We start from the raw sequence: 27,926 nt of genomic DNA on the forward strand, positions 1-27,926 counted from the left end.
TTTTTGAAATCCTTGTGGAAGAAATGAATTGGAAAAAATACTTACGCAACCAATGCCGCTTCAAAAGTGTGTGTGTGGGGGTGTGGGGGGGGGATGGGGGGGGGGGGGGTTGGCGCACAGGTTTCCTCGATCGAAAGCCTATGCATTTTTCCCACAGACTTTTGGAAAATCACAAAAAATAAACTCTGTGTTTAACAAAGGGTTATGACACTTACACGTTTTGTCTATCAAGATAATCTTTACAAGTTAACACGACATTTATAGATTTTGAAGCCTAAATAAAGTCGTCAGATATAAAAGGCTAACAGTAGGCTATAAACGGACTACAGCACACCGTGGTCGCAGATCAACGTCACCGCCACCAAGCTTGCTCAAACTTTATTTAAAAAACAACTTTATTTAAAAACATGCTCGCTGTGTATGAATACTTATCCACTTTTTCATGAGGAATGCTGTCCAAATGTCCCGTTTGTCATGATGACGTCTAAAGTCCCCGCCAAAGGAAGTAGTCCCTTTGAGCAACTTGTTAGCAACCGCCGTTTTTAAGACACAGTAAAGGTTTAAAAAATCACAAGCGGGTTATAACTGCTGTGTTTTATGTCATAGATCAAAAGATTAAAATATTTAGAGGCTTTGTTAACCACAGACCTTATTTCAGGCGATTTTAGCAAAAACCCCATAGACTTTACGATGATGGAACCGGAAGTCCTAAAGTGCTAACTCGCTTCGGGTTTAGCCTACAAAAACACGTCATCCCAGAGGTACTCTATTAAAGATTATTACGGCACATGAATTAAAAAAAATAATGATAAATATAAAGTCACTTATAATAGATACTGCAATATTCCAAATAAAAATAAAGAGTTGTCAGTTTTGATTTCATGGTGACTTTAACTCACGAATAAAAAGTTCTGGTTTGGCTAGTTAGCTAGATCCTGCTGTAACAGGCCTGGTGGGTGAGGGAAAAATATTATTGTTCACTTTTATACGCTTTAATTTCTTTATCTAGGCCTATAAAATAATAAAAGTTACTGAAATCAAACAGACAAAATCTTAACAGAGTTCAAAAGTGTCATATGTAGATGCCACTATCAGAGAAACCTTTCGTTTCACATTCCTCACTTTTTATAGCAACTAACTTGAAATAACAGGATTATCTGGTTGTATTTAGCCTGAAGTGAGGGTTGGTGAACTTATTAGTCAGCAGTAGACAGGAAGAGAGAGACTGACAGAGAGGGAGGGAGAGAGAGAAAGGACAGCCGTGGCTCAGAGGGGGTTACACACACACACACACACACATCACTCGGGTGAGGGAAGCAGAGTAGGAAAAGAGAGGAGGGGAAAAGGAAGGACAAAAAAGAAGGGGGACACTGCACTGTTTGTTTTCGTTTTAACTGCTTTGAATAAGAGAAAAAAACGCTGCTGTTTCTCTTTAAATGCACGGATAAATCATTGTAAACGGCTTCCATTTTTATTTGAAGGAAAACAGTAGGCCACGAGGAATACGCTGGAGTCTGAAGTGATTTGAGCGTCTGTGGCTTACTTTCTAAAGCAGCAAAAGGAGACACGCGGTTTGCAGTCCTGTAAGTGCTTAGCGGCTTGATAGTTTGTGACAACAAGACCAAGCGAAACAAACAATCAGAAATAGTTACTTTACATTACTTTAGAAATATTGTCAAGTAGTTGCCAAATGTCATTGAGTTCTGCGAGAAGGAATAAATACTAGCTCTATTAGTGGCCTTATAAATCACACTGCTCAGCGAACACGGGGAAGAAAACCCTATCTACTTTACCAGCCGGTTATTCACAGCATATATTTGCGGACTATGGCGGCGGTAACAAGTCCAGAATCGAGCCAACAAGCTCGCGTTTACTTCCAGACGCCCCCCGGTTCAACCGAAGAAGCCGAGACCCCGGTCCGCAAGCAAGGAAGGGTCACAGTAAAATACGACCGGAAAGAACTGAGAAAGAGACTTAATTTGGAAGAGTGGATTATTGACCAGCTAACGGATCTCTACGACTGTGAGGTAAGACTCTTTGTGGAAGCTTTACTAAACAAAAGTGAGCTAGTCTAGACTATTAATCGTTTGTTGGGGTTGTATATGGGTTCATGTATATAGCTACTAAACAAAAGCCACAATAAAGTCTCCAACAGGTCAAGAACCTATTGTTGCGCCCGTACTAAATGGATGAGTGCGCTTTGTAACGGCAGCAGTGATCAAGTTATCTTATGCAGCTACCGTAACACATCATTACGAGCCAATGCGCAGATGTAAGTATGTGTTTAAGAGTCAATCTGCAGTTGACCCACATTCTATTTCAAGAGACTTTAAGCGCTAAAGAGAGAGCGCATTAGTTACTACGTTACGTTAACTGTATTTCTACCTGCGCGTTATCCCGTAACGCGCCGCGGTGACGTCACGTGCACGTCGCTTAGGAGGTTAAGGAGGTTAACCTGATGAAACTAGTAATAGTTAAAATTTTATGTGGCGCGCGATTGAAACTATAAAGCGTACAAGTCTGGAAAAGGTGAGTTACGATGAGATTGTCTCGTGGGTACTGTCTCTTCATTTTGATTCATTACAGGGATTTGTTTCCCTTCACTAAAATGATTAATTCAGTGACCCGTCTGCAAGTTAGTTACATCGTTACACCAGTAGGTGTCGAGAAGTGTGTCCATGCGTCCAAAAATATGGGTACTTAGCTACTATAGGCCTAAATACTACGTATAAATCAGTACTTTAGGCAGTATTCAAAAAACATAAGTCAAATGATGCTTGGATAACGTAGTAGGCTACATCCACAGAGATTGTAATTGGATCAGAATTCCCATACTTTACGAATTGGATGAATTAGATGAATGAATACATTCTTGCACATACTATATGTGATGTTCTGTGACCTTATGTTTTTATTAATTTATTTTTAATCTGAGATGTAGCTACTAACAAAATATAATTTCTCAAAAATAAAATAATTGTTGTTAAACAGGTACATTTTAACTGAGGAACAACTCTCCATGTAGCCTACCTATAGCTCTTAGTTCTTTTTGCATTTTTTTTGTTCAGTTTTTCTAATTTGATGGCCCCTCAGCTTCCATGACCTTCTGAAACACGTTTTTGTTGGCCAAGTGGTTCTTCTTCAGTGTAAGTAAAAGGACAAATATGCACTAAAGATTAATTTTAATAGGTCTACTGGTTGTAAAGTCTTTTTTACATAAAGTCTTCAATTACATGAAGTCAAAAATGAGTGTTGAGACTGGCCATAAACCTGTCTTGGGAGGGAACCTCCAGCATTTTAACAAAAGAGATGAACACGTGGTTTGGCATATTCCTCATGTCTCTTGTACCCTCCCCCAATCTATAACTACACAGCCAGAAACAAGCATACCCGTTTGCTTCCTCACGTTATCCAAACCCATGTCAGCATGTTAAATCCGCTTTGCCAACTTTCCTAGCTTTTTAGTAAACAATAATGCGTGACGTGGCGGTCCCTTGAGAGTCTTAATCCTTTTCATTTAAAACTCCTTAAATTGTCAGAAGCCAGATACCAATTTTGCTGTGGAAGGAGCCGGCGTGGCATACTGCCATAGAGAGAAGCAATCAAGTCATTATAATCTCACTTTCTGCACAGCAAGTGTTTGGTTTCCCTGGATATGGAGTGTGTAGTATTTTAAAAAGACTAGACAGAAACGCTTCAGTAACAATGTTACAGATGTGGCTTGGCGTTAAGGAAAATTGCTGCGGATAATAAAAGGGAGAAGAAAACAAAAATACTGACTGGGAGGGTAAAGCATGAGGGCTCAAATTATTTTTTTTTAAAGCTCAGCAAGTGTATGTTTTCAGGGAATGATTGACTAATGAGTCATTGTGATAAACTGTGATGAGACATCATCACTTGATGTGGAGTCCTTTTGAAATCAAGAACTAATGGCAGTGTTAAATGAAGTTTAAAAAAGAGGATGCAAAAATCAAGGGAGAAGTAAACAGACAATCATTGATGGAGACTAACAGACGGTCTGTGAAAGAGTTGGAGGGAGGGAGGTATAGAGAGGGACAGCTGTGGCTTTGGCCAGGAACACAAGGATGGCGTTGAGTGTTTTTCCTCCTTCCTCTCATTAACACTCACACAGTGTGTTGCACTTTTTAACATGTGATGTCACACATGAAATTGCAAAATAAATGTCTTATTTGGACTTTAGGTTTAAATGACTGAGTCAAGTGTGTACATCTGAACACTCATTGTGACTTAGTTAACATGGTAACAGAGTAGGTCCACAACTCATGTTTGCTACCAGTTTGTTCACTTTGGAATGAATCGGCGAATTTCTCCTATGCGTACAAGATGGGAAAGGCAAATAAGTGAAAGAAAAAGAGGATGGAGGATCTTCTGACAGGCTTAGGAGGAGAAGGAGAGGCATAATTGTAGTGGGATCATGGGTTGATGCCACATAATGGAGACTGCCGAGCCGTGAGTCATGACCGAAGGAAATGCCAGTGACAGGCGAAACTGCAGGAAGTGTGTGCGTATGTTGTGTTTCTCTGATGTTTTAAGAAGGCAGTAAAGGTCACAGCAGTGTCGTGACCTCAGCTTTGGAGCAGTCCTTTTGTGTGTACACGTGCTGCGCAATGATGAACAGTGTAAGGATGTTGAGTCGCTCTGTATATTGGCTCTATATTTACTTTGTGTTGAGTTCTCTTATCTCCTTCCTTCATCACACTCAGACCCTATTTGAATACTTCAGTTCCTCACCTGCTAGCTGCTGTCAAGCACACACCCCTCCCCCCAATCGCACCTGTGTGAAAGTGTGTGCGCGCTGTGTGTTTTTGCATGCGTGTGTGTTTTTGTGTATAGGGGAAAGAACAGGTTTAGGCATGTCCTATATGTCACAGTCAGAAAACATATTTAAAAAGGCAGCTTTGCATGTCTGTTAAAGATTTGCAAAGAAAAAAACCACTATGTACACCTAATCTACACTATTGTTCAAAAGTTTGGGGTCGGTAAGATTTTTTTGTTTGTTTGAAAGAAATGAATAATTTTATTCAGCAAGGATACATTAAATTGTTCAAGTAGAGATGTTTTACAGTTTCTGCAAAAAAAAAAAAAATATATATATATAAATCAGCAGAATATTATGATTTCTGAAGGATCATGTGACACTGAAGACTGGAGTAATGATGTTGAAAATTCAGCTTCACCATCACAGGAGTACATTATGATTAATTAAATCTTCATGTGAAAAAACATTACAGAACCAACGCCAGAACATAAAAAAAATCTTTTGACTTTTGAACTGTAATACACTCCCTATAAGTAAACCCACAGTTTTCTCAGGATCCGTATAATTCGAAATAAATATGAATCATTCAGATGAATAATATTGCCACATATTACCTGCAGGTATTTGGAGATCATGAGATTGGGCCAAACCTTATGTTTTCAAATTTTAATGAATTATATCTCATGATTTGTCATGTTTTGACATGAATTTACGCTTGCAAATATACTTGATTTGTTGGTTTTTTTAGGTTAATTTGATTTTGATTGATTGATTAATTTTGATTATTTTAAGTTTATACCTTTGGCAGATACAGAGTAACATCAAATGCACTTCCTATGTAATCATATAGCTTTGAAAGGATAAGATCCCACCCTCCCTTCAGAGCATCTCCAAAGCCACATCTCCTCCAAAACACATGAATGCGTACAGCTGGGAGCAAAGAAAAGTGTCACAAGAGACTGCATTATACTCGTGTCTCAAAGCACATAACATTACAATAATAATGAACATAAAACCTTAAAGAGCGCTGACCTGTATCACTTGACTGCTGCAGATTCATTTTGGCATTGATGGTGTTGCCATTGAAACACATGTGTTTAAAGCCCGGGATACACTGCACAATTTTTGGCTGTCCCAGACGAAAGATTGCCATCGTGAAACAATCGTGCCAATTTCCGTGATTGTGGCTCTTAATCGGTGGTCCTATGTCGTACAGTGAGAGAGGTTCAAAGATGGCTGTTTTCCTGGTCTTGCGACCAAAGATAGCCTATGATAATTTTCTGACAGTGTCAGAAATTCGGCATGATCAACGCACAGTGTGTACATCTACCGACCAGCCAATGAAAATGCGACATGAAATCAACGCTAAAACTGCTTGCCTCAAGCTCTTTTCCCTTCTTTTTTCACCGCTTCCTTTTTTTTTTTCAGCACACATAAAAACTACAACTGCCCAAGTGTGATTCAGCGTGGTCTTTTTGTTTACCACTAGCGCATACTGATGACGTTTTATTCTTCTATAGAAACTTGCATCGTAGCCTACGAGTCAATAGATGTCATCATCGTACAGTCTACATGCGTGCCGTACAGTGTGATAAAGTAATGATCTTATAGGATTGCTAAAATTGTGCAGTGTATCCCGGCTTAAGACTGTACGACAGTCAAGACACGTTAAAAACCGATGCACGCATGAAAAGTTGTCCGGAGGTTTACATCAACACATACACGTTCGGTGACTGTGAGCTGCATTACACGCAGGACTGAAATGCAAGGACTGTCTCTTGCGTTTATTTTGATCACGGCTTGTCTTGAAAAACAAGTCAATTTGACGGTCGTCATTGAAATCTGTGCGCCAAATCTTCAGAGACTGCCAGAATTTCGTCTGAGGAAATATTTGCAACGGTTTGATTAATCGGCTGTCGATGAACATGTCAAACTAGCGATCAAAGAATTCAGAGTTTAGCCTAGTATCAGAGGAATCTTTTAGGATTCTCAAAATTTGTCTCAGACGACCAAATCGTGGCCAAAATTGTACATTGTGCACCCGCCTTAACTTAATTGCTATTAGGATATGAAGAAACTTTCAACCAGCGTAACAAAACATGTTTCTGGAACAAATCACCTACCCTGCCTTTAAATACCGATTTTTAAAGTAATTCATTTTAAGGGAATGAATTTAGCTAGAAGCTAAATCTATGCACATCAATTGTTTAAAGTTAATGTATTATAAATGTCCCATTCTCAAAAGTATCCAGTAATTTTAGTGCTTAGTATAAGTGTGAATTTGGATGCAGCCATTGTCTTAATTTGCTCAACATCTAATTCAACATTCTACAGTTTACATAACTGCATTTACACACCCGCTAATCACAGAACCTAATTACAGAGAGAGGTGAGTATACACACTAATTCTGATTGAGTAGTAATTTTCCTCACCATCCACACTGTAAGTATAAGAGTTAGCAACTTGTTAAGTGAAAATTGTCTAGTGTGTTGTACAGTAAATGATCTCTGTTTATGATGCTGTTCTGTTCTCGAAAAGTGAACCACAAACCATTTTAAATGTTCCTCACTTGTAAACAGAGAGAGAGATTTATTGATCTCAACATGCGTCAAAGCAGGATGTCTTCAGATCTGACCTTTTCTGTTGGTCATTCAGTGATCCTTATGTAAAAGGGCTCTGATCTGGCTGGAAATAGCCTTCCCTTTTGTACACAGCCTAATTCAAGAGCAGAGGATTCAGCAAAGTGAACCAACTTAACTTCCAGACAGACTGTCTGGCTCTTTAGCTTGTTTAAAATCCAGTTAAGTAATTCTATGTTACTTTGGAAAGTTGCTGTAGATTGAAGCCAAGAGAGCCTTAGATAACAGCACTGGAGTGAACGATTAATTTGATACTTGATATTAGTTATGGGTCACTAACAACAACAGACTAATCAAGTCAGTTTCTGCAGTTGAATAGTTAATGGTTTTCCCCCTTTTTTATTTTAAATTTGATATCTTTTGCATGCCTTGCTTAAATACGTGTGCTGATGGTAGGGCTGTAACGATATGCGATATAAAACCGAAATCGCGATACGCAGGTCCACGAACCATATCGCGATGTGAGAAGGCAGAATCGCGACACACCCCTTCCAACTCCCAGAGTTATCCTGTCTCAATCAGCTCTCTAGTTCAGTAAGTGTTTCGCGCACACATTGAATCTTGCAAGCAGGTTTAAACGTTTCTCATGTCAGTCTCTTGCATGGTCGCGTGAGAAAAGTCGTGGCTTTCTTTCACCGCAGTGCCACAGCAACAGCTGTGCTCACAGAAAAGCAAAAGACGCTTGCGATGCTTTGCTTTAAGAAGTTCTGTGGGGCCGTTCACATATTGCGTCTTTTCCGCGTGCAAGTCCGTTATTATTTTCAAATGTAGCCGCGTGGCAGGCGTGCTCATAATGGGATCAACGCGGTCGCGACGCGCATGCAATTCTCAACTTCTCAGAATGCCGCAAGCGCACCGCAGGTCGTGTGACAAGAATCAACCGATCAGCTATGGCCTTTCCGTAACAAAACATCAAAAGCTCAGCCGAACAGCTGATCATAGCTGTACATGGTGGTTTTTATATCTTATCTCCATCAATATATCTCGTAGTAAAACTAATGCAAGGGCTAGAAATCATTTATCCTTTGCAGAAACATCCTGTTCCTCTTGGAGAGCTCAGTTCATGGTTGCATAGCAACGACCGACGCCACGGGAGCGCGAGCGCTTTGGGAAGAAGGAGAAGCGGTGCGGCCGCGCCTTCCACGCGTTTTTAGACGCGATATGTAAACGTCTAAGTTCATGTTAAATTTAACATTTTTTTTCAGTGACAGACAGCCCTATTCAACTGTTAATTTGAATACAGAAGGTTTTTATTAAATTTTATATTTATTTATTTTATTGAAATGTGATCTTGTATGTACAACAAGGAAAATTATTGAAATTTGTTCATGTTTTTTTAATAAATCTTGTTTGAATTTCACTTTCATTTTGTTCAAAATATCGTGATACGTATCGTATCGTGAACTCCGTATCGAGATACGTACCGTATCGTGACCTGAGCGTATCGTTACACCCCTAGCTGATGGTATAGCCATACAAATTCAAAGAACACATTTGGCCGTTACAGCAGATCCTTAGCTTATGTAGGGCCTGAACTCCACCTGTGACATCATCACCAGCCATATATTAGGTCAAAGGGTGTAGTCACAGCAATATATACCCCTCAGTCCTTTAATGATGCAGAAACACTTTCATTAGTCCAAAGGGCTTTGTGATAATTACGGCTAGAAACCTGTAATTACAGAAACTAGAGCAGCGGAGCACAGTATCGTTTTCTCGTTTCTCTCTTTGATTTTCAGCTTGATGTAATGGCTGTTTTTTAGCCATATACTTGCTGTTTTTAAAAACTCTTAAGGAGTGCCCTGTCCTGAAGGATTAGTGGAACTGTGGGTAACTCAGAGTGAATTGGACTTAGTTTCAATCAAGTATGAATAGAAATACACATGCACAGACATGCACGCACACACTTGAAGGCGCCCAGACTGAATATCCTAAAGTGCTCTAATCTAGGGAATATGATGAACGCTTGCCTGCTTTGTTCCGCTCCAGAAACGACAGACGAGAGAGAGAGAGAGAGGGGCTTGCTGGTCTTGCCCTCTTGGTGTTTCTCTTTATCACCTCTGCTTTTTCTCAACTTCCCCCTCCAACTTGTTCTATCTTTAGAAGGAATTATCACAGAGCCAGATTTATAAAGACTACAACACACCTCGTACACTGTATTTATTGATTCAAGATCTCATGATGTTTTGCAATGGCTGTCTCATGGCCATTGCAAAGATCACTTCTGATTTTTGAAACCTGTCATCAGGGATTCCCAAACTTTTTTTGTCAGCCTAACCCCTTTGACCTAAAATATTTACTTGAAGTACCCCCTGAGATTTTAAGTTAGTATTTCAATAATTGAACCACATCTGCAGGTTCATAGTTTTCTGATATTGGTTAATGGCTACATGACATGCAGGAAAACAAATAAAATAATATTTTTAAATATTATTATTATTATTATTATTATTATTATTGTTTAGTAAGTTTGTTTAAAGAATGTAGAAAAAAAATGTTTTAAAGACCCTGTGAAAAACACTTTCTGTCTTGTGTTGACTCATTTTCTATTGAACAGGAAGTTGGTACATGTTGTGTTATGACTGGATTTGGTTAAAGTTGACATTATAAATATGTTTCTTCTGTGTAGATATTTATCAGAGATTCTTTAAAGGTCCCGTTTTTCATGTTTTTTTGAAGCTTTGATTGTGTTTATAGTGTGCAATATAACGTGTGTTCATGTTTCGCGTGTAAAAAAACACAGTATTTTTCACATAATTTACTTATCTGTATACCGCTGTTTCCACTGTCATAAAAACGGGCTGATGACTTCCTTGTTCTATGAAGTCCCTCCTTCAGAAATACGTAACGAGTTCTGATTGTGCCAGCGGTTCCTGTGTTGTGATTTGACAGCAGCTTAGCGCATCTTGCCCGGAAAGGTCACGCCTCTTACCATAACGTGGAGATGCACGCGCTCAGTGTTATTGTAAACATGTCTTTAATTTTACCCTATCAATTTGAGCCGGAATCAGACCCGGTGATTGGACTGCGGGATGAAAATAACAGCGTTTCGACGACATGGCGACAAACACACTCTACAAACGCAACTCTTGTGTACTTCCTGTGGGCGGAGGTTAGTCAAAAAACTGTTTTAGTGACGTCATTTTTGATTTTTGGAATTGAGTAAAATATTAACTACAAAGAAAGTATTTATGTGCATTTTGTTTATCTCATTTACTTACAAATGTATGGATTATTTCATCCAACTTGGTTTTCCAGCGCTGAAGTAAGCTATTTCATCCGATAATTCAGAAAATAACTAGAATAATAGCAAAGTGCAGTAAACTTTAAAAGTATTTGTGCTACTAACCAGTATGTTTATTATTATGATTATACATTTAAAATAAAATAACAAATACCAGTTTGCAACATCAAGCAGTATAACTTTTTTTTTTTTTTGTACAGCTAAAATAAATAGAAGCAGATGACGCTGGAAGTTAAAAATGGTTGCGGCCAGTCTTAGGTTAAAAGTAAGTCAGATAGTTATTATTGACTTAAGCCTTATTAGTTAACCACTAGTTATGTTGTTAAAAAAAACAAAATTCTGCTTTAAATAGAGAGGATGCCAGAGTGTCTAAATGACTTTCTCTCAGATTAAGGGCAATGAGTTCAGACTGAGCCAAAATGCATTGCTCGCTTTCTATCAGTCTTAAATCTTAAACAATTTTGTGGGTTTGCCAGTTGATTAAGCTTATGGACTGATTGTGATTCCTTTCATTGTGTGAGGTCATTATTGTTTCTCTTAATTAAAGGCCTCTCTGCTTGTCACGGACTCAACAATCCATCCAATCATTAGAGTTCTTACATTTTTCTTCCTGTCACAGACATCTGGATTCTTTATCTCTAATAGCTGTTTGTGACTCTCCTTTTCTTACATCCTTACTGCTTTAGTTTTAACATTCTTTGTCGAGAAGGAAGCGGGAGGTCAAATGTGTAGTGACCTGTTGATTTGGTGTTTCGTGTCTGGATGTGTGTTATGTTCAGCAACAGTATTTCTATGGAAACCGCTCCCATATGATCTGGTCTCTTTGATAAAGCATGCTCTCACTCCCTTGGGTCATTCGCTACATAATATGAAAATACACAAGCCCATCTGACTCTCTGTGACTTGGTTTAGATTAATTCATTAATTTCTTTTTCATTTAACACTTTATATTTTTCAGCTGCTTGTGTAAAATGTAATTTTATTTTTTTAATAAAAGACCAATAAAAGATCTAATCCTTTCTCTTTTACAGTGTTGCTGTTGTTTTAATGAAAGTAAAAGTTCATTTTTGTTTTAATGTAGAGGAAAAGTCTTGTTGACGTGTGTGTGTGTGTGTGTGTGTGTGTGTGTGTGTGTGTGTGTGTGTGTGTTGTTATTCTCAGTTTGTTATCTGCTGATAAGCCCCCAGTGTGTGGTGAGAGACAGCGGGTTATACACCCCCACCCGTCATGGCCCACTTCAGCCCAGCCAGAGGACTCTCTCCTGGGGCAGCGTGTGTCCCTAGTCCTCTTTCTCTCAGTTCTCTGTCAGCACCACTGCTGTCTATCATAATGCCAGACTGTAGCCGACTGAGAATAAATCAATAGTACGGCACTGTGTGTGTGTTTACATGAGATAGATCAGAGGTTAGCAAAGTGAGCAGTATGAGGTGGAGAGTGAGTGATTCAGAACAAACTTTTGTAGGTTTTGTCACTCCCCTCTTTAGTTTAGAGTTCATCTGGATGTTATTGAAGGTTACTATTCGTAATGGTATGTATCATTGCAAAAGACCTCATGAAATAATTTGTTGAGCGCAGCTTTCTTTTTTTCCTGTAACATATATTTTCTATTTAAACAAGAAGTTCAGGCAAGGCATATCAAAGGGCATCTGTTTTGTCTTATCACTGAATCATTACTGTCTTCATATAGCAGCTTATTTTTAACGTCGGGCCTGGGCATGTCCATTTTTAACTTGAATGGGCAAGGTACTTCGTTATTTTAGCTGTACAAAAACAGTCTGTTATGTTGTTTGATATTGCAAACTGGTAGTCCTATTTTTTGTCATTATTTTATTCTATTATTGTAACCACGAACACATTAGCGCAAACTCGGATGAAATGCTACTTTTTACATTCAATTTTTTCCCCATTTGAAGTATGTATGTAAGATTTTTATTTTTTTATGTTAAACTACATTTTTTTTTACCTAGTTTATTGTGCATTGACTACTATTAATATGCCATTCATGGATTTTATCTCCCCCAAAAGTGTAAATATTGAGCATAAACTGTGAGCAGCAAAATAGGTACTTTTGCTAAAACACTGCAGAAAACAAAATTGCAGCTAATGCAATTTTTTTATGTCATACAGATGACTGAGACCATTTAACTCAACCAGATTTGTAAGTTAACGTGTAACGCCTTTAAAATCCCCCCATGTGTTTAACATTATTCATTAATCAGCATATTAAGTACATTTCATAATAAATGCTGTTATAATTTGGAAATTATTAAGAGATGGCAAGGGAAGACTAAAAACTTTTGAAATTACTAGTAGTTAACTTTTTGTGCTCATGATGAAGAGTTTTGATTATTAGATTATGTACGTTGTTTGTTTTTAGTAGTTTATTACTTTGTGCAAAATATATAAATGGTCCATACTTTTCTTAAGAGGTAACCTGCACCCCTAGTATGTTTTCTCAGTCTCAAGGCCTTCTATGTGCCATACAAAAATATCAAAAATAAAATATAATGAAAGCCTGATAAAACATCTGCTCTAACCTTTTTATATTCATAACTTGGGAAAAATATTTACCTTTTTTTTGGTAAATATTGGTAAAAAAAATTGATTACCAATTTGAGTGTTTAGTATTATTTCTTTTACAAAGTAATACGGTTGCCCCAATGGAAATGTATAACTGTTCCAAAAAAGTATTGTCCGGTCCTCCACTGGGAAGGAAATATAGAGTCCGGACCTCTTGGAACTTTAATTGAATATCTCCGCTGTAGAGGGCATGTTTTTAGACCTTCAAAGATTAAACGGATCATGAACACCTCAAAGTGAATGCAACTCGCTACAATGGAAGCTTCAATACAACATCATAATGTACCCATTCAGAAAGACAGATGTTCCAGTTAATATTTGTTCCAGTTTATTTGCTGTATTCAGTGTAGATAGCCTCAATCAGTTGGGGAGCATCATTTCAAAAATGCACCCATTGCTGATACATTGCGTTGGTTTATTATAAATGAGACATTCACATTTGCTCTAGAAAGAGTGTTAGTCTACTCAGTTGCTTACTCATGATGACGCATAGCAACACAAAACTATTCCTAATATGTTCCTTTTATTGAGACCTGATGAGACATGCCTTCACAAGCACTTCTAATAGCTGTGATTGTAATGCTTAAGTTGGGGAGATGTAGTCTCAGCCGTCACACCCCCAGACTTTTGACTGAATGTCTGATGCATATGGCACACAAAATGGGGAAACACTTAGGGAGTTTCGAAGTCGTCATCTGATTGGTTGAATTCTACAGGATTTCTGTGAGACGTTTGTGTCACGTTCTTTAACGGTCTGCCTGGAAACAAAGCTGTCGTGATGCCAAACCCCCTCATGGAAGAAGAAACCATTGTGTTTACAACTGTGACTGAGCACATAATCAGGATCAACTAAATGCTGGATTTGATGTTTGTGGTGCCATTGTTGCAGTAAACATTTACAACGCTCTTGAATGACTAATTTATTAGATGCATGCCGTCTGTTATCAAGGGGGCACTGATTTTTTTCGACATTTTCACGCCCCTAAACATGAGGTGGAACAAAAGTAACTGTTAAAGACTGCGATTATTTTTTTGAGGAGCTTGTCAATGAAGTATGTCTCCAAATGCTAATCCATCTGAAAGCACTGCGAGTTTGAGTCTCTTATAATGTACATTTGAAAAAGCAACATGCGTCAAACATCTTTCCAGACATTAGAAGCATCTATTAACATCTTGTCCAACAAAAGACAACATTTAATAATATGTTTTTACTCCAAACTCACTTCATAACGACAGTTGAGTATCCTTCTGTGAGGTGTGGCTTCTTACACAGAATAAGGCAGTCGTGTGTTTATTAGTCATATTTAATCAAAGTGTTTCAATCTTCTGTTTATTCAGCTACAGCGATAGTATGAAGCCCATTGGGATTTCCTGGAATGACGCGTGTTTTATGTACTTCTACGGCAGGGCATATTTGGAGTTTCTGCGCAAGAGCGCCCTCTGGCTTTCAGGTGGAAAAGCATTTACTACTGATCACAGAGCCGTACAGCACTGACAAGCTGCGCATAAAATAATTGCAGCCTTGCCACATCGTATGTGATAAATCATGCAGCCCTGGTTGCTTTACATGTCAGTCAGACGTCATCTTGGGCGGTCCTTGGCCTGTAAAGGCTGTGATAGTGTCCAGACCTTCTGCTGTCAGTCTGAAGGTCTGGCTGTGTGAGCCGTGCGAAAGGGATGTTTGCAAAATATGCTGTATTTCTGTAATTCTGCTAGGTGCCACTAGTGTCGCAGAAACTACATACTTCACCTTTAAGAGTAACGTCTCAATTACTAATGTTAATTTCCCTTCACATTGTAAGAGTTCTTTCTTCTTCAACTTAATCTTTTCTTAATCTTCATGCAAAACCTGTTTTATGTTAAACTTCCCACAGCTGTCAAACTATGTTCTTCCTATCTTCAGATTAGCCAACTATCAATATGCATCCCTGGTCTTAAAAAGACTCAGCTGTGTCTTGTTCCTTTTGTTTCGTACAGCTAAGATGTTCACCATCACATCTCTGTCCTCAGTTACCAATGACATGCCTCTCCAAAGAATCATCTTATACTGTTTAATCTTCTCAACTCCTAAACATTAAGTCATCTGAACATTTAAGAGCTGGTGTATTAAAAAACTGTTCCTTACTCTCATAAAATGAATCATTTTTTTTCTGTGTATTGCCCCAGGATGTGGGTTTTTACAATCTGCTAAAGCATCTAAGGAAATTCCTGAATTACTCCTCCAGTTGTCTTGGATGTTGTTGTGCAATGACGAGAGCCGTTGAATGTGCACACCTGGACTCAAATGTAATTTGTCTCAGGGGTAATATTATGCAACGTTTTGCATATGCTCACAGTAAAAGCGTAAGACAAAGAGAGAAAGATTATGTGGGTGTAAAGGCTCTTAGGTTTATTGATAAATTCAAACCAGTGGAAGTGACCAGTGTCTGATGTCTACTCATTTCCTTTTTCCGCTCTCTCTCTGTCTGTCTTTTTTCTTCTCTATCCTCTTCATCTCTGTTTTTTTTTTTCTTTCCCCGAACTTATCTTGGCATCAGAGATTAACAAACCCATGCAGAAACTCCTACAGTCATTAGCCACAGGTAGAAGTGCTGGCACTTGAATATGTGATCAGATATCAGGCATAAATTACTCTGTCAGCACGGAGCAAATACGCACATGCATAAAGAGCATAGAACAACATGTGCTCAGATAGACAAAACACTTAATGTGAACGTCACCTTAACAGAAGACATGTTGAAATCAGACATATTACATTTTTATTACATATTACATATTACATTACATCATATAGAGTTGCCTGTGATTGTAAGATTCACATGAGAACATTTGCTGTGATAAAAGCATGTCAAGTCAGGTTTACTTATAGCACTTTATATAAAACGGATTGCTTCAAATCAGCTTTACAGTAATACACATGAAGAAGTCAATTTTACAAAACAAATTTAAGAATCAGTCTTTTAAATTATAATTAATTAATTACAACATCAATTTTAACTATAAAGCAGCTCTAGATAATTTAGTGTCATTAAGTTCAATTATTCAGCCACCTCATTTGATAATTTCAATTGATACATTTTTACTGATAATTAATTGTCTTTTTTAACAGCATGTTTATCCAGGCAATTGACAAAAATAGGGATTCTCTTCAACGTCTGCAGATGAGGTGTACATTTCTCTATGATTGCTGGCTGTTGAATGATGTTGATCTTTTGCCCTTGATAATGTCATGACGTCAGTCTCTGTCCTCATGTATCATCTGAAGCTCAGAGGATGTTCTGGATTCAATACAGGTTCTGTCAATAACATCTGTGGTATAACATTGATTACCACAGTGAGTAACTTTGACTAGTAGGCCTTCAGTATATTTAATTTAAAATTTTTATTTTTTTTTAAAGTATTGAGTTAATTCGGCCCTTATAAGGTTTTAATAATTGTTCTAATTCTAGAGAATATCAAAGTTCACACCACAACTATAACGTTAATGACACATGTCATTAATTACTCCCCTTTTATGTCGTTCCAAACCTGTAAGACTTTCGTTCATCTTCGGATCACAAATGAAGATATTTTAATGAAATCTGAGATCTTTCTATCCCTCCATTGACAGTCTACTCAACTACCACTTTCAAACCACAGAAAGGTAGTAAATAGCAGAACCTGATTTTACTAAGTGCAACATGATCCTGGATAAACTTCTTTGAACCTGGAACAACATTCCAGTCAACCAGTCAGATTTGAGGGACAAGTTTACAGTTCATGTCAAGGTTAGGTGCTTCTACATCAATGTTATTCACCTATCATTTCACTCAAGATTTTAGGGATAACTTATGGGTATGGGTAAGGATATGGTTAGTACTACATTTTCGGACAGGAATGTTGTTCCAGGATCAACAATATGTTGACCCAGGAATGTGTCTAACTTGGCAAAATCGGGACGTACTAGTAAACGCATCATAAAAGTAATCCATGTGACTCCAGTGGTTTGACCTCAATTTTATGAAGCAACATGAGTGTTTTTAATTTACCACTTTATTTACTAAAATATGAATCTCCAACCCACGTTCATGAGAGCACCACAACGCATAAATTTTGTGTTTCATAAAATTGAGGTTAAACCACTGGAGTCACATGGATTACTTTTAATGATGTCTTTACTACCTTTTTGGGGCTTGAAAGCTGTAGTTGTGTAGGCTGTCAGTGGAGAGACAGAAATCTCTCATATTTTATTAAAAAGATCTTCATTTGTGTTCCGAGGATGAATTAATGTCTTAAGGGTTTGGAACGACATGAGGTGAGTAATTAATGAGAGAATTTTAATTTTGGGGGGAATTAACCCTTTAAGAGCTCAAGCATTATAGCGGCAGTTGACATAACTGCAGTGCTTTTAATAAACAGAGCGTTGTATTTCATGGACATTAATAGTTATTGTTCTTGGTGTAAATGGGCCTTATTATGAAATGAATGAATTGTTTACTGACCTGTAAAGTTCTATCCAATCTTTCAGTTGGCATGGTAATGTAACCAGGTTGTGCTAGACATTCAATAATACCACAACAGCATGTGACATAACAATCTGTAAAGCACTGTTTACATGGAGAAAATACCATGGGAATTGCATTGGTTATGCATAACTAGAAGTTCATCCATTTAGAAAAGTATTCTCTCCTAAAAAGGATAATTTCCTCTTCACTTCAAATAGTGATTTAACAAAAATTGATAGAGCTTAGCTTGTATTGAACCTGAAATATCGGCTGCTTTAAATCAAACATCTTTCACACTCTGAGGATATTGAGGATACTGAGGATACATGATCTATACTGTGCTTTGGAAGTATGTTTTTATATAATGCTCTTGTTATTGTTTTGGACAAAGGTCGCGCAAGAACTGAAAGCCTTATGACCTCAAATGAGCTACCATACGGTTCATATTGCCTCCATCCTCATCCTTGGTGATGAAGACAGCTGTGTAATGTAGGTCAAACTAGAGCCGAGTCTGAGACCCTCCTGCACTCATAATGTCACATCAGATTCACCATGACCACAGGAGACCTGTGGTAACATAGATGCTCATACACACATATGCTGAATTATAAAGGTCACATGCACACAGACACACATTTCCAGACATGAATGCAGTCATCCGTAAATCCTGAGTAGACGTGTTCTCCCTGACTAAAGCAACTCAACACACCTGCACATTGACCAACAGGTTGACTCACATGGACACGAAGCATTTAGTTTCAGTCTCAGACACTGTCCATTCACTGACTGTCTGATGAATCCCCCCCCCCCCCTTGCTTTTCTGTTGTGGTATCATGTTATATCTCAAACAAAAATTAAGTTTGGGGTGAGTAAAATTCTTTTTTTTATTTTTTATTTTAGTCTACATAGCATAGTCTCATGCTCACCAAGACTGCTTATTAAAAAAAAAAAAAAACAGTAAAAATAGTAATATTCTAAAATATTATTGCCATTTTAACTAGCTGTTTTCTATTTAGTTTTCTATTTAGTCCTGTGATGGCAAAGCTGAATTTTCAGCAGCAGCAGTCTTCAGTGTCACATGATCCTTCAGAAATCATTCTAATATTCTAATTTGCTGTTCAAGAAACATTTCTTATATTATCAATGTTGACAGTTGTGCTGCTTAATATTATGTGGAAACCGTGAAACATTCTTTTTCATTATTCTTTGATAAATTCAATCACTTTTGATCAGTTTAATGCATCCTTGTTGAATAGATGCATTCAAAAAAATATTGCTGTCCACAGTCTTTTTATATATGTGGCCCTGGTCACTGTTTGGTCTCATGCTTCATTAAGTAGTTAGAATAATATTGTATTGTTGCTGATAGCACTGTTTGATTTAGGATTTAAAGAACAACTGGGAGCTTCTACACAACAAGTGTGCATGACAAGTAGAATATTATGCAATTATATTGCACATCTTAACAAATATACAACAATATATATATATTTTTTTTTACACAACTTCATTCACAAGGAAGAAGTACATGGGTGTAGAATATGCAGGGGACTTATAAATAAATTTATTTGCATTTAATACTTTTATTTATTAAATCATTTGGTAAATAGAAATCTTTTGTAACATTTTAAATGCCTTCACTGTCACTTTTGATTAATTTAATGCATGCTTGATGAATAAAAGTTTTAACTACTTTCTTTTTTAATCTTACCACAAATTTCTGAATTGTATCATGGTTTCCACAGCAATCTGAAGCAGCACAACTGTTTTCAACATTGCTGATAATAATAAGAAATGTTTCTTAAACAGCAAATCAGCATTTTAGAATGATTTCTGAAGGATCATGTGACACTGAAGACTGGAGTAATGATGCTGAAAATTCAGCTTTGCCATCACAGGAATAAATTACATTTTACTGAGCCTCACTATACTGTATATTCTCATTGAAAACAGCTATTTCAAATTGTAATAACATATCACTCTATCCCTGTTTTACTGTATTTTTGATTAAATAAATGCCTTGGTGAGCAGAAGAGACTTCTGTGATCGTTTTCTACATTGTATATTATCCTTGAGCGCTTAAAGGTGCCCTCGAATGAAAAATTGAATTTATCTTGGCATAGTTAAATAACAAGAGTTCAGTACATGGAAATGACATACAGTGAGTCTCAAACTCCATTGTTTCCTCCTTCTTATATAAATCTCATTTGTTTAAAAGACCTCCGAAGAACAGGCGAATCTCAACATAACACCGACTGTTACGTAACAGTCGGGGTGTACGCCCCCAATATTTGCATATGCCAGCCCACGTTTCCAACATTATAAAAGGCATTACACAAGGGCAGCCAGTATTAACGTCTGGATGTGCACAACCAAATCATCAGACTAGGTAAGCAAGCAGGAACAATAGCGAAAAATGGCAGATGGAGCAATAATAACTGACATGATCCATGATAACATGATATTTTTAGTGATATTTGTAAACTGTCTTTCTAAATGTTTCGTTAGCATGTTGCTAATGTACTGTTAAATGTGGTTAAAGTTACCATCGTTTCTTACTGTATTCACGGAGACAAGAGCCGTCGCTATTTTCATTTTTAAACACTTGCAGTCTGTATAATGCATAAACACAACTTCATTCTTTATAAATCTCTCCAACAGTGTAGCATTACCCGTTAGCCACGGAGCACTATCAAACTCATTCAAAATCAGAAGTAAACAATATAACAGTATACAATACTCACATAATCCGACGCATGCATGACGAACACTTTGTAAAGATCAATTTTGAGGGTTATATTAGCTGTGTAAACTTTAAGGCACTGTTCAAGGAAAGCGCGAGCTCTGTGGGCGGAGAGCACGGGATTTAAAGGGGCCGCAGCATAAAATCGGCGCGTTTATAATGATGCCCCAAAATAGGCAGTTAAAAAAATTAATAAAAAATAATCTATGGGGTATTTTGAGCTGAAACTTCACAGACACATTCAGGGGACACCTTAGACGTATATTACATCTTTTAAAAACATAATCTAGGTCACCTTTAATGTGTTTGTAATAAATAAACCAAAAATAAAATTCTCATATAATATAAATGAAAAAGTAGTGGTTATTGTTCAGCAGTGTATTTGATTTATTACCGAATTAAAGGTGCCCTAGAACTTTTTTTAAAAGATGTAATATAAGTCTAAGGTGTCCCCTGAATGTGTCTGTGAAGTTTCAGCTCAAAATACCCCATAGATTATTTTTTATTAATTTTTTTAACTGCCTATTTTGGGGCATCATTATAAACGCGCCGATTTTATGCTGCGGCCCCTTTAAATCCCGTGCTCTCCGCCCACAGAGCTCGCGCTTTCCTTGAACAGTGCCTTAAAGTTTACACAGCTAATATAACCCTCAAAATTGATCTTTACAAAGTGTTCGTCATGCATGCGTCGGATTATGTGAGTATTGTATACTGTTATATTGTTTACTTCTGATTTTGAATGAGTTTGATAGTGCTCCGTGGCTAACGGGTAATGCTACACTGTTGGAGAGATTTATAAAGAATGAAGTTGTGTTTATGAATTATACAGACTGCAAGTGTTTAAAAATGAAAATAGCGACGGCTCTTGTCTCCGTGAATACAGTAATAAACGATGGTAACTTTAACCACATTTAACAGTACATTAGCAACATGCTAACAAAACATTTAGAAAGACAATTTACAAATATCACTAAAAAATATCGTTATCATTGATCATGTCAGTTATTATTGCTCCATCTGTCATTTTTCGCTGTTGTTCTTGCTTGCTTACCTAGTCTGATGATTTGGTTGTGCACATCCAGACGTTAATACTGGCTGCCCTTGTCTAATGCCATTCATAATGTTGGGAACGTGGGCTGGCATATGCAAATATTGGGGGCGTACACCCCGACTGTTACGTAACAGTCGGTGTTATGTTGAGATTCGCCTGTTCTTCGGAGGTCTTTTAAACAAATGAGATTTATATAAGAAGGAGGAAACAATGGAGTTTGAGACTCACTGTATGTCATTTCCATGTACTGAACTCTTGTTATTTAACTATGCCGAGGTAAATTCAATTTTTGAATCTAGGGCACCTTTAAAAGCAAGTGAATAGATAAAAAATAAAATCTGTCAAGAAGACAAAGGTCAGATAAAAATCAGTATCTGAAATGATGGCTATGCCCAAATATGTAGCTTAAGAATTATACATGAAAATAAATTTGCAGTATGTATAAACATAATGGCATAATTATTAATAATAACAACAATAAGTATTATTCTAACCATTAATAACAATCAAAATAATCAGGCATCTTACAACTTCAACAAGAAGTAGCAGAAGTCACCTTTTTCACAGACTTAATTTAAACCACAATCAAAGTCACTTCCTATGAATAAATCACATATAAATCTCCTTGTTCTCTTTTTTTATACTGTTCTGCCTTTAACTTCTGCTCTAGTTTCTGTACTCCAGCTTACTCTTGAAACTTGGCAGTGTGGTGCGTTGACTATCATAGGCACTTATTGCTTGTGATGTTCCTCATTTTTTGCTTTGGATAAAAGTATCTGCTAAATTAGTAAATGACTCCTAAACATTAAAACAATGTTGTATTGGACATAAAACATTGTCTCTAGCTAGGTACTTCACCCTTTCACCCAGGTGTCTGTGTTTCTAATAAGTGAACTGTAAGTTGCTTGCAATTGGTTATCTGTGCATGTAAAATTAGTGTAAATGACCAGCTCTGTGGATTTAATGCATCTCTATTTGATTGTGAGTGCCTTTTTGGTTATTTTTGTATTTCCTGTCTTTTGCTTGGCTTTATGTTGCTCTTTTTAAAAAAAAATCTTTTTCCTTGTCTCTGAATGAGTGACTAGTAGCACATGGTGCCCACATGTTGTGCCTTGCATTCTTTGTCTTGTGTCCACACACACACTCTCTCTCACACACACACATACTCACACACACTCACTCACTCACTCACATTCCAGTCCCTAGCAGCCAACTCAAGTGGTTTTTACAGCTCATTCGCTCCTGTGTACTCATGCACCCTTTAGTTATATGCACACTACTCATAAACACAAATTGAAGGTTTGTTAATTCAACAGAGCAATTAAAGCTTCCATTCACACGTGATGGTGCCATGGCAATATCAGTGTGCCTGAATGAACTGTAGTGTGTGTGCTTGTGTTGGTAAGAGAGAGAGAGAGATTTGGGCAAGGGGTAGTCAGGCAGGTGCAATGACAGCTGGTCTGGGCTGCTCAAACCGAGGGGGAGGAAGAGAGCGGTGAAAAGACAAAGTACTGATAGTAGCATCAAGAACTAGAGAGAGTGTTTGGGGGGGGGGGAAGCATCAGCTCTAGAAATAGATCCATTCCTGCATGTGCCTTTTTGATTTTCCATTGTGAAGCAATGGGCAGTTTTAATGTTCCTTACTTCAGTGCTTGTTTCTCTAGACAGACGATATTTTAATATGCCGTTTGAGTCACTGCACCAGAACCACAATGAGCTTATGCGTGTTCATAAGACTTGTGTGTGTGTGTGTGTGTGTGTGTGTGTGTGTGTGTGTGTGTGTGTGTGTGTGTGTGTGTGTGTGTGTGTGTGTGTGTGTGTGTGTGTGTGTGTGTGTGTGTGTGTGTCTGGAAGAAGATGATGAAGTGTGTTTTGGTAAGGCTCTGAGGGAGCAAATGTTTGCAGAATAGGGAGAGTGGAAATGTTAAAGAGAGAGAGAGAGAAAGGGGGGTTTGCGAGTCTTGTGAAGGCCATTTATAGCTTTGTGGGTTGAGAGATGTATTAGCTAGTCTTTATTGAAAGAGACAACTTTGTAAAAAGAAACCAAATCGGCAGACTAAAGGGACGAGACGAGAAAAAATACAGCAGCATATAATTGAGGTTTGGAGTCTCCAGTGGCATAGTTGGATTTTTATTCTTAAAAACAGAGCTAAAACTAAAACATAGGGATATAAAGAGCATTTAAATTTGAATCAGGGTTTTGATTTGAATTAGAGCTATTAGGGAAGTTGATGTGATCAGAGAGAAAGACAAAGGCGTCTGATGGCAGACTAACAGTAGGAAAGAAAAGCAGACAGATCTGTTTCATGGCCAGCGCCTTGCCAACAACCCGAGGCCAAATATGTGAACTGGACTGATAAAAAATAGCCAAACACGGCAGTATTTCTCAAAACAAACATGCTTATTTGAATCTGCACAAAGTCACATTTGGTTCCAGATGTTTTGCTGCTGTGTCTGTATTCAACTTCTCTTTCAGCTACGAATGTTCTGTTTTAGTCATGAATAGATGCTGGAACTTGCCAGCCTGGATGAATCATCACATCTTTAACATATTAACTGTCAGTTAATGTCTTCCTCATTATCAAACAATATATTCTCCATAATATATTGCTCCATAATAGACATATTTTAAAATGGATGGGCTTTATTAGTGATATTAGACTAGACTATATGTAAATACACAGCATGCGAGGACAAGTTGATATGGAAAATATGGCAACACTTTATTTTACATGGTCTTTGCTACATGTTACATGAAGTTAATAGTAATAACTATTAATTATGCATAATTACATGCAGCTAACCCTAAACCAAGCCTAACCCTATATTAAGTACATGTTGTTAATTAATATTACTCAGTAGTTAAATGTACTTAAAAGAAGGAAATAAAGCGTAACCGAAAGTACATATTTTAATCAACTTGAATTAGAATTTTTGTAATATTGCCACCAAATCAGGCCCCAAAACATATATATATAATTTTTTTTTTAAAGAAATTTAATATTATTCAGGGGTGCATCAAATGTATCAAAAGTGACAGTAAAGACATTTACAATGTTAAAATAATTTTATTTAAAATAAATGCGTTTAAAAAAAGAGTTGATATAATATCCTCAACTAATTTTATATATATGATATAATGTGAATATAATATCCTCAACTAATTTTATATATATATATATATATATATATATAAAAACACACAATTACACAAGCTAGACAGTTAACTCCAGGGCAAGTAGAAACTGATCTAAATGCACAGCAGTGAGTAACACAACCATCATTGCTCTGAATAGATACATAAATTCCACTAAAGTGGTTAAGAGGAAGGTGAAGCAAATAGAAACCTACTTGAATCAAACTGAGAAAATACCATAGGTTTCTTCTCTTTTTGCTGATCTGCTAACTGGATAAGTTTATTTTGTATTATGGTTTGGCCCAAAGGCTGACTTTTAACTGTTTGTGTGACACAAGAGATACCTCTAGTGGTGACGAGGCAGCATTACAGTGACCTTCATCAACCCTGGTGGGGACTTAGCAAGAAACTGCTACTTGTGTATAAATGCCTTAAAAACCGATCCCCAGTCCCAGACTCGCCTACATACACAAACATTCCAGAGTCTTCCGTGCCACCAGCGTCACTGTGTTTCCATTGTCTCTGCCTAGCTACTTTTCCCCCACTGTGTTTCTTTGCCCTCTGGGAATACTGCATAATTTCAGGAGCTGCAGGGAATTACCAAGTACAGTTGTGTAATTTCCAATTAGCTGTTACTTCTTGGGGGTATTTGAATATACACACATCCATGATCCAAACAGATTATTTCCCTCTGCTTCATGATTATTATGTCTATGTGCCACAGGAAGAGGCGATCCCAGAGCTGGAGATTGATGTGGATGAGCTGTTGGACATGGAGAACGACGTAGACCGTGCTGCACGAGTCAAGGTATCCTTCTCAAAAATGTCAGATTTAATATTTTATCATCATCTTCAGTTTTTAACAGGCTTACATTTGTATGACATTCTTTTTCTTATTGTCCAACAGGACCTGCTGGTAGACTGTTATAAACCTACTGAAGTGAGTAAATCGTCTCATATCTAAGAGCAGGCAGGGTTATTGTAGTTAACTCAAACTAAAGCTAAAACTATACATAAAGAAGTTTTTTATATTTCAGCCTTTCTTATTTTCTTTTAGTTTAATTTGATGTCAAGTCTTTTTTTCCACATTTTATGTCCTAATTCTGTGAACAGATCAGTGGAATTATGAAAAATTGACATAAATTTGGCAATATGTACAGAGCTGAGAGCACAATACACATACTGGCAGCTGAAAGCAGAATTAATTTAGACAAATATTTAACTTATTTAAACAACATTAATTCTCTTTATAATGAGAATAAACAAATGAATGTGTACAGTTTTAGGCTTATGGCTGTTCAAATTAGGGAGCATGTTAAGTGTCAACTACCTTTCTGCTAAATTTGTTCAAAACTGTGCTCCTTTTTCTTCTTTCGTAGGAGTTTGTAGCTGAATTGCTGGACAGGATCCGTGGCATGCAGAAGCTCAGTACTCCTCAGAAGAAATGAAGCTCCTCCCGCCTCCACCCCTCCTCCACCAATCCCATCCCTCCTTTTCCAATTTTAGGTGCGTGTCTATTCACCCCCGAGCAGGTGCTCATCCAGTCCCGTTGCTCCTTTGCGTCGGTTGGGAAGGAGGTGGAGGCAAAGTTATGGGAGGTTTAATTAGATCCTTATAAGCAGGGCTTATTTTTCTCATTTTGTTGATTTTTATTTGTATTATTTTATTGTTTCACTTTTTTTTTTGTAAAGGAGGAAGATTTCATTGTTTTGAAATGTTCTTAAAAATATTTTTATGTTTTTTTTTTTTTTTTTTTTGTTAAATTAGTCTTTATGCATAGAATGGTTTTATTTTATAAACTTGGATTTTTGTTAGAATTTTGTTATAACTTGGTATCAAAGTTCCCTGCTCTCTCAGTGAACACATGGACTAAACCCTTTGTGAAACTGTGACGATCCTTGGTTTAAAATGACGTCAGAGGAGATCAAATAGAAGCGGCCTTGTGGATTTTTTTCCTCTCTCTCTCTATTTTTGATCCTCCTCTTCCTTGAATGAGTGCAGGAACATTTTTAATTAAAAAAACTAATAAAAAGAGTGATTAAATCTGTTTAAAAGTGAGGGAGTTACTTTGGATTTGTGGTATTAACAGGGAGGGAACTGTGTGTAGGGGAAAAAAATGGGGCTTTGATTTTCTTTAATTTTCCCCTGTCTTTACACATGCCACACACACACACTCTCTGAAATTCATGGGCATCACCACCCTCAGGGATCAGGAGAAATTACCACACACACACACACACACACACACCACCACAGCTGTGGCTCTTGGGCCTCACACACATCCACAGATGTGAACACTGCCTCTTCCAGAGACCGATAGGGAGGGACTGGAGGAGAGCAGGCTAGACAAGCTGCAGTGCGTCATGGTCACTGCCAAGCGTACGTTTAGAATTAATCCTCTCACATGACTCTCCTAAATCATCTCTCCCAGGAAGCCATCTGCTCTTTTTGTCTCAGCCAATCAAATACTGTAATAAGAGGGCTAATAGTCTCACTCAGTGCTCTTGAACTTCACCAGTCCAACATTTCCAGCAGGTGTTTTAGGATAGTTTTCCCTATCACATAACGCATATTAATCATACACTGAAGCTCTTCCACATCCCATCTGAGTTCACTTGTGTATTACATAAAGTCGGGTACAATGACAATTGTCCAGGACTCGCAACTGTTTTCTCTCTTTCTCCGCTTATTGTTTTTCTTTGAGGCCTTAGGATAAAGAGTTATGTTATGACAACCAAATGAATTTAATCATGTTTGAGGAATACACAAGAAGAAAAAAATAGCTGCAAAAGTGGAAATCTTTTTAAAGTTTTAGGATAAAAAAAGGTTCTTGTACTTTCAGTGATTCTGTTTTTTACTAGGAAAGGAAGTTGACTATACAGAGCATTTTTTAGATGCATTAACATCTATTAACATAAAATGGAATCATTGATTTGTATCATCATGTGGACCTTGTAGTGCTGTTCATTTCTGTTTTCCATGTCCAGTTGGACAGTTGAGGACTGAAAGAATCAACTGGACTCACTTGTATGAATTAGGAAAAAATGTAAGCAATTGTGATGAAGGTAATACCTTTTGGAGGAAAAAAAAGTATCTTTTAGCAATACTAAAAAAAAAAAGTCTTGTTTTTTGCCCAATTTTGTTACACTTTTATGCAACTTTAATAAAAATATGGTAAATGACTTTTTTGTGTGGCTGTCTCTTTTTTTATTTGACTGAATAACTTTATTTTGACTTCTTTATTGCAAGCTTAAGAATTAGCAATACT

General features: G+C 37.3%; 1 protein-coding gene across 1 annotated transcript; it reads left to right on the forward strand.

Moving 5' to 3' along the window:
* The first annotated feature begins 1,224 nt into the window (after nt 1–1,224).
* ppp1r14bb (protein phosphatase 1, regulatory (inhibitor) subunit 14Bb) lies at nt 1,225–27,841 on the forward strand. The gene is made up of 4 exons (XM_048185984.1): nt 1,225–2,027; nt 25,383–25,466; nt 25,566–25,598; nt 26,038–27,841. Exons 1-4 carry the CDS (start codon nt 1,827–1,829, stop codon nt 26,104–26,106), a joined length of 387 nt encoding a protein of 128 aa, XP_048041941.1. The 5' UTR covers nt 1,225–1,826; the 3' UTR covers nt 26,107–27,841.
* The last annotated feature ends 85 nt before the right edge of the window (nt 27,842–27,926 follow it).

This window comes from Megalobrama amblycephala, linkage group LG3 (genome assembly GCF_018812025.1).
Source record: "Megalobrama amblycephala isolate DHTTF-2021 linkage group LG3, ASM1881202v1, whole genome shotgun sequence".
NCBI lineage: Eukaryota > Metazoa > Chordata > Actinopteri > Cypriniformes > Xenocyprididae > Megalobrama > Megalobrama amblycephala.

What these genes read in the sequence shown, in the direction of transcription:
- ppp1r14bb (XM_048185984.1), top strand. Translation starts at nt 1,827, where the DNA reads ATGGCGGCGGTAACAAGTCCAGAATCGAGCCAACAAGCTCGCGTTTAC. An exon ending in CGGATCTCTACGACTGTGAG is followed by an intron (nt 2,028 to 25,382) that starts GTAAGACTCTTT and finishes TATGTGCCACAG; the next exon opens with GAAGAGGCGATCCCAGAGCT. An exon ending in ACTGTTATAAACCTACTGAA is followed by an intron (nt 25,599 to 26,037) that starts GTGAGTAAATCG and finishes CTTCTTTCGTAG; the next exon opens with GAGTTTGTAGCTGAATTGCT.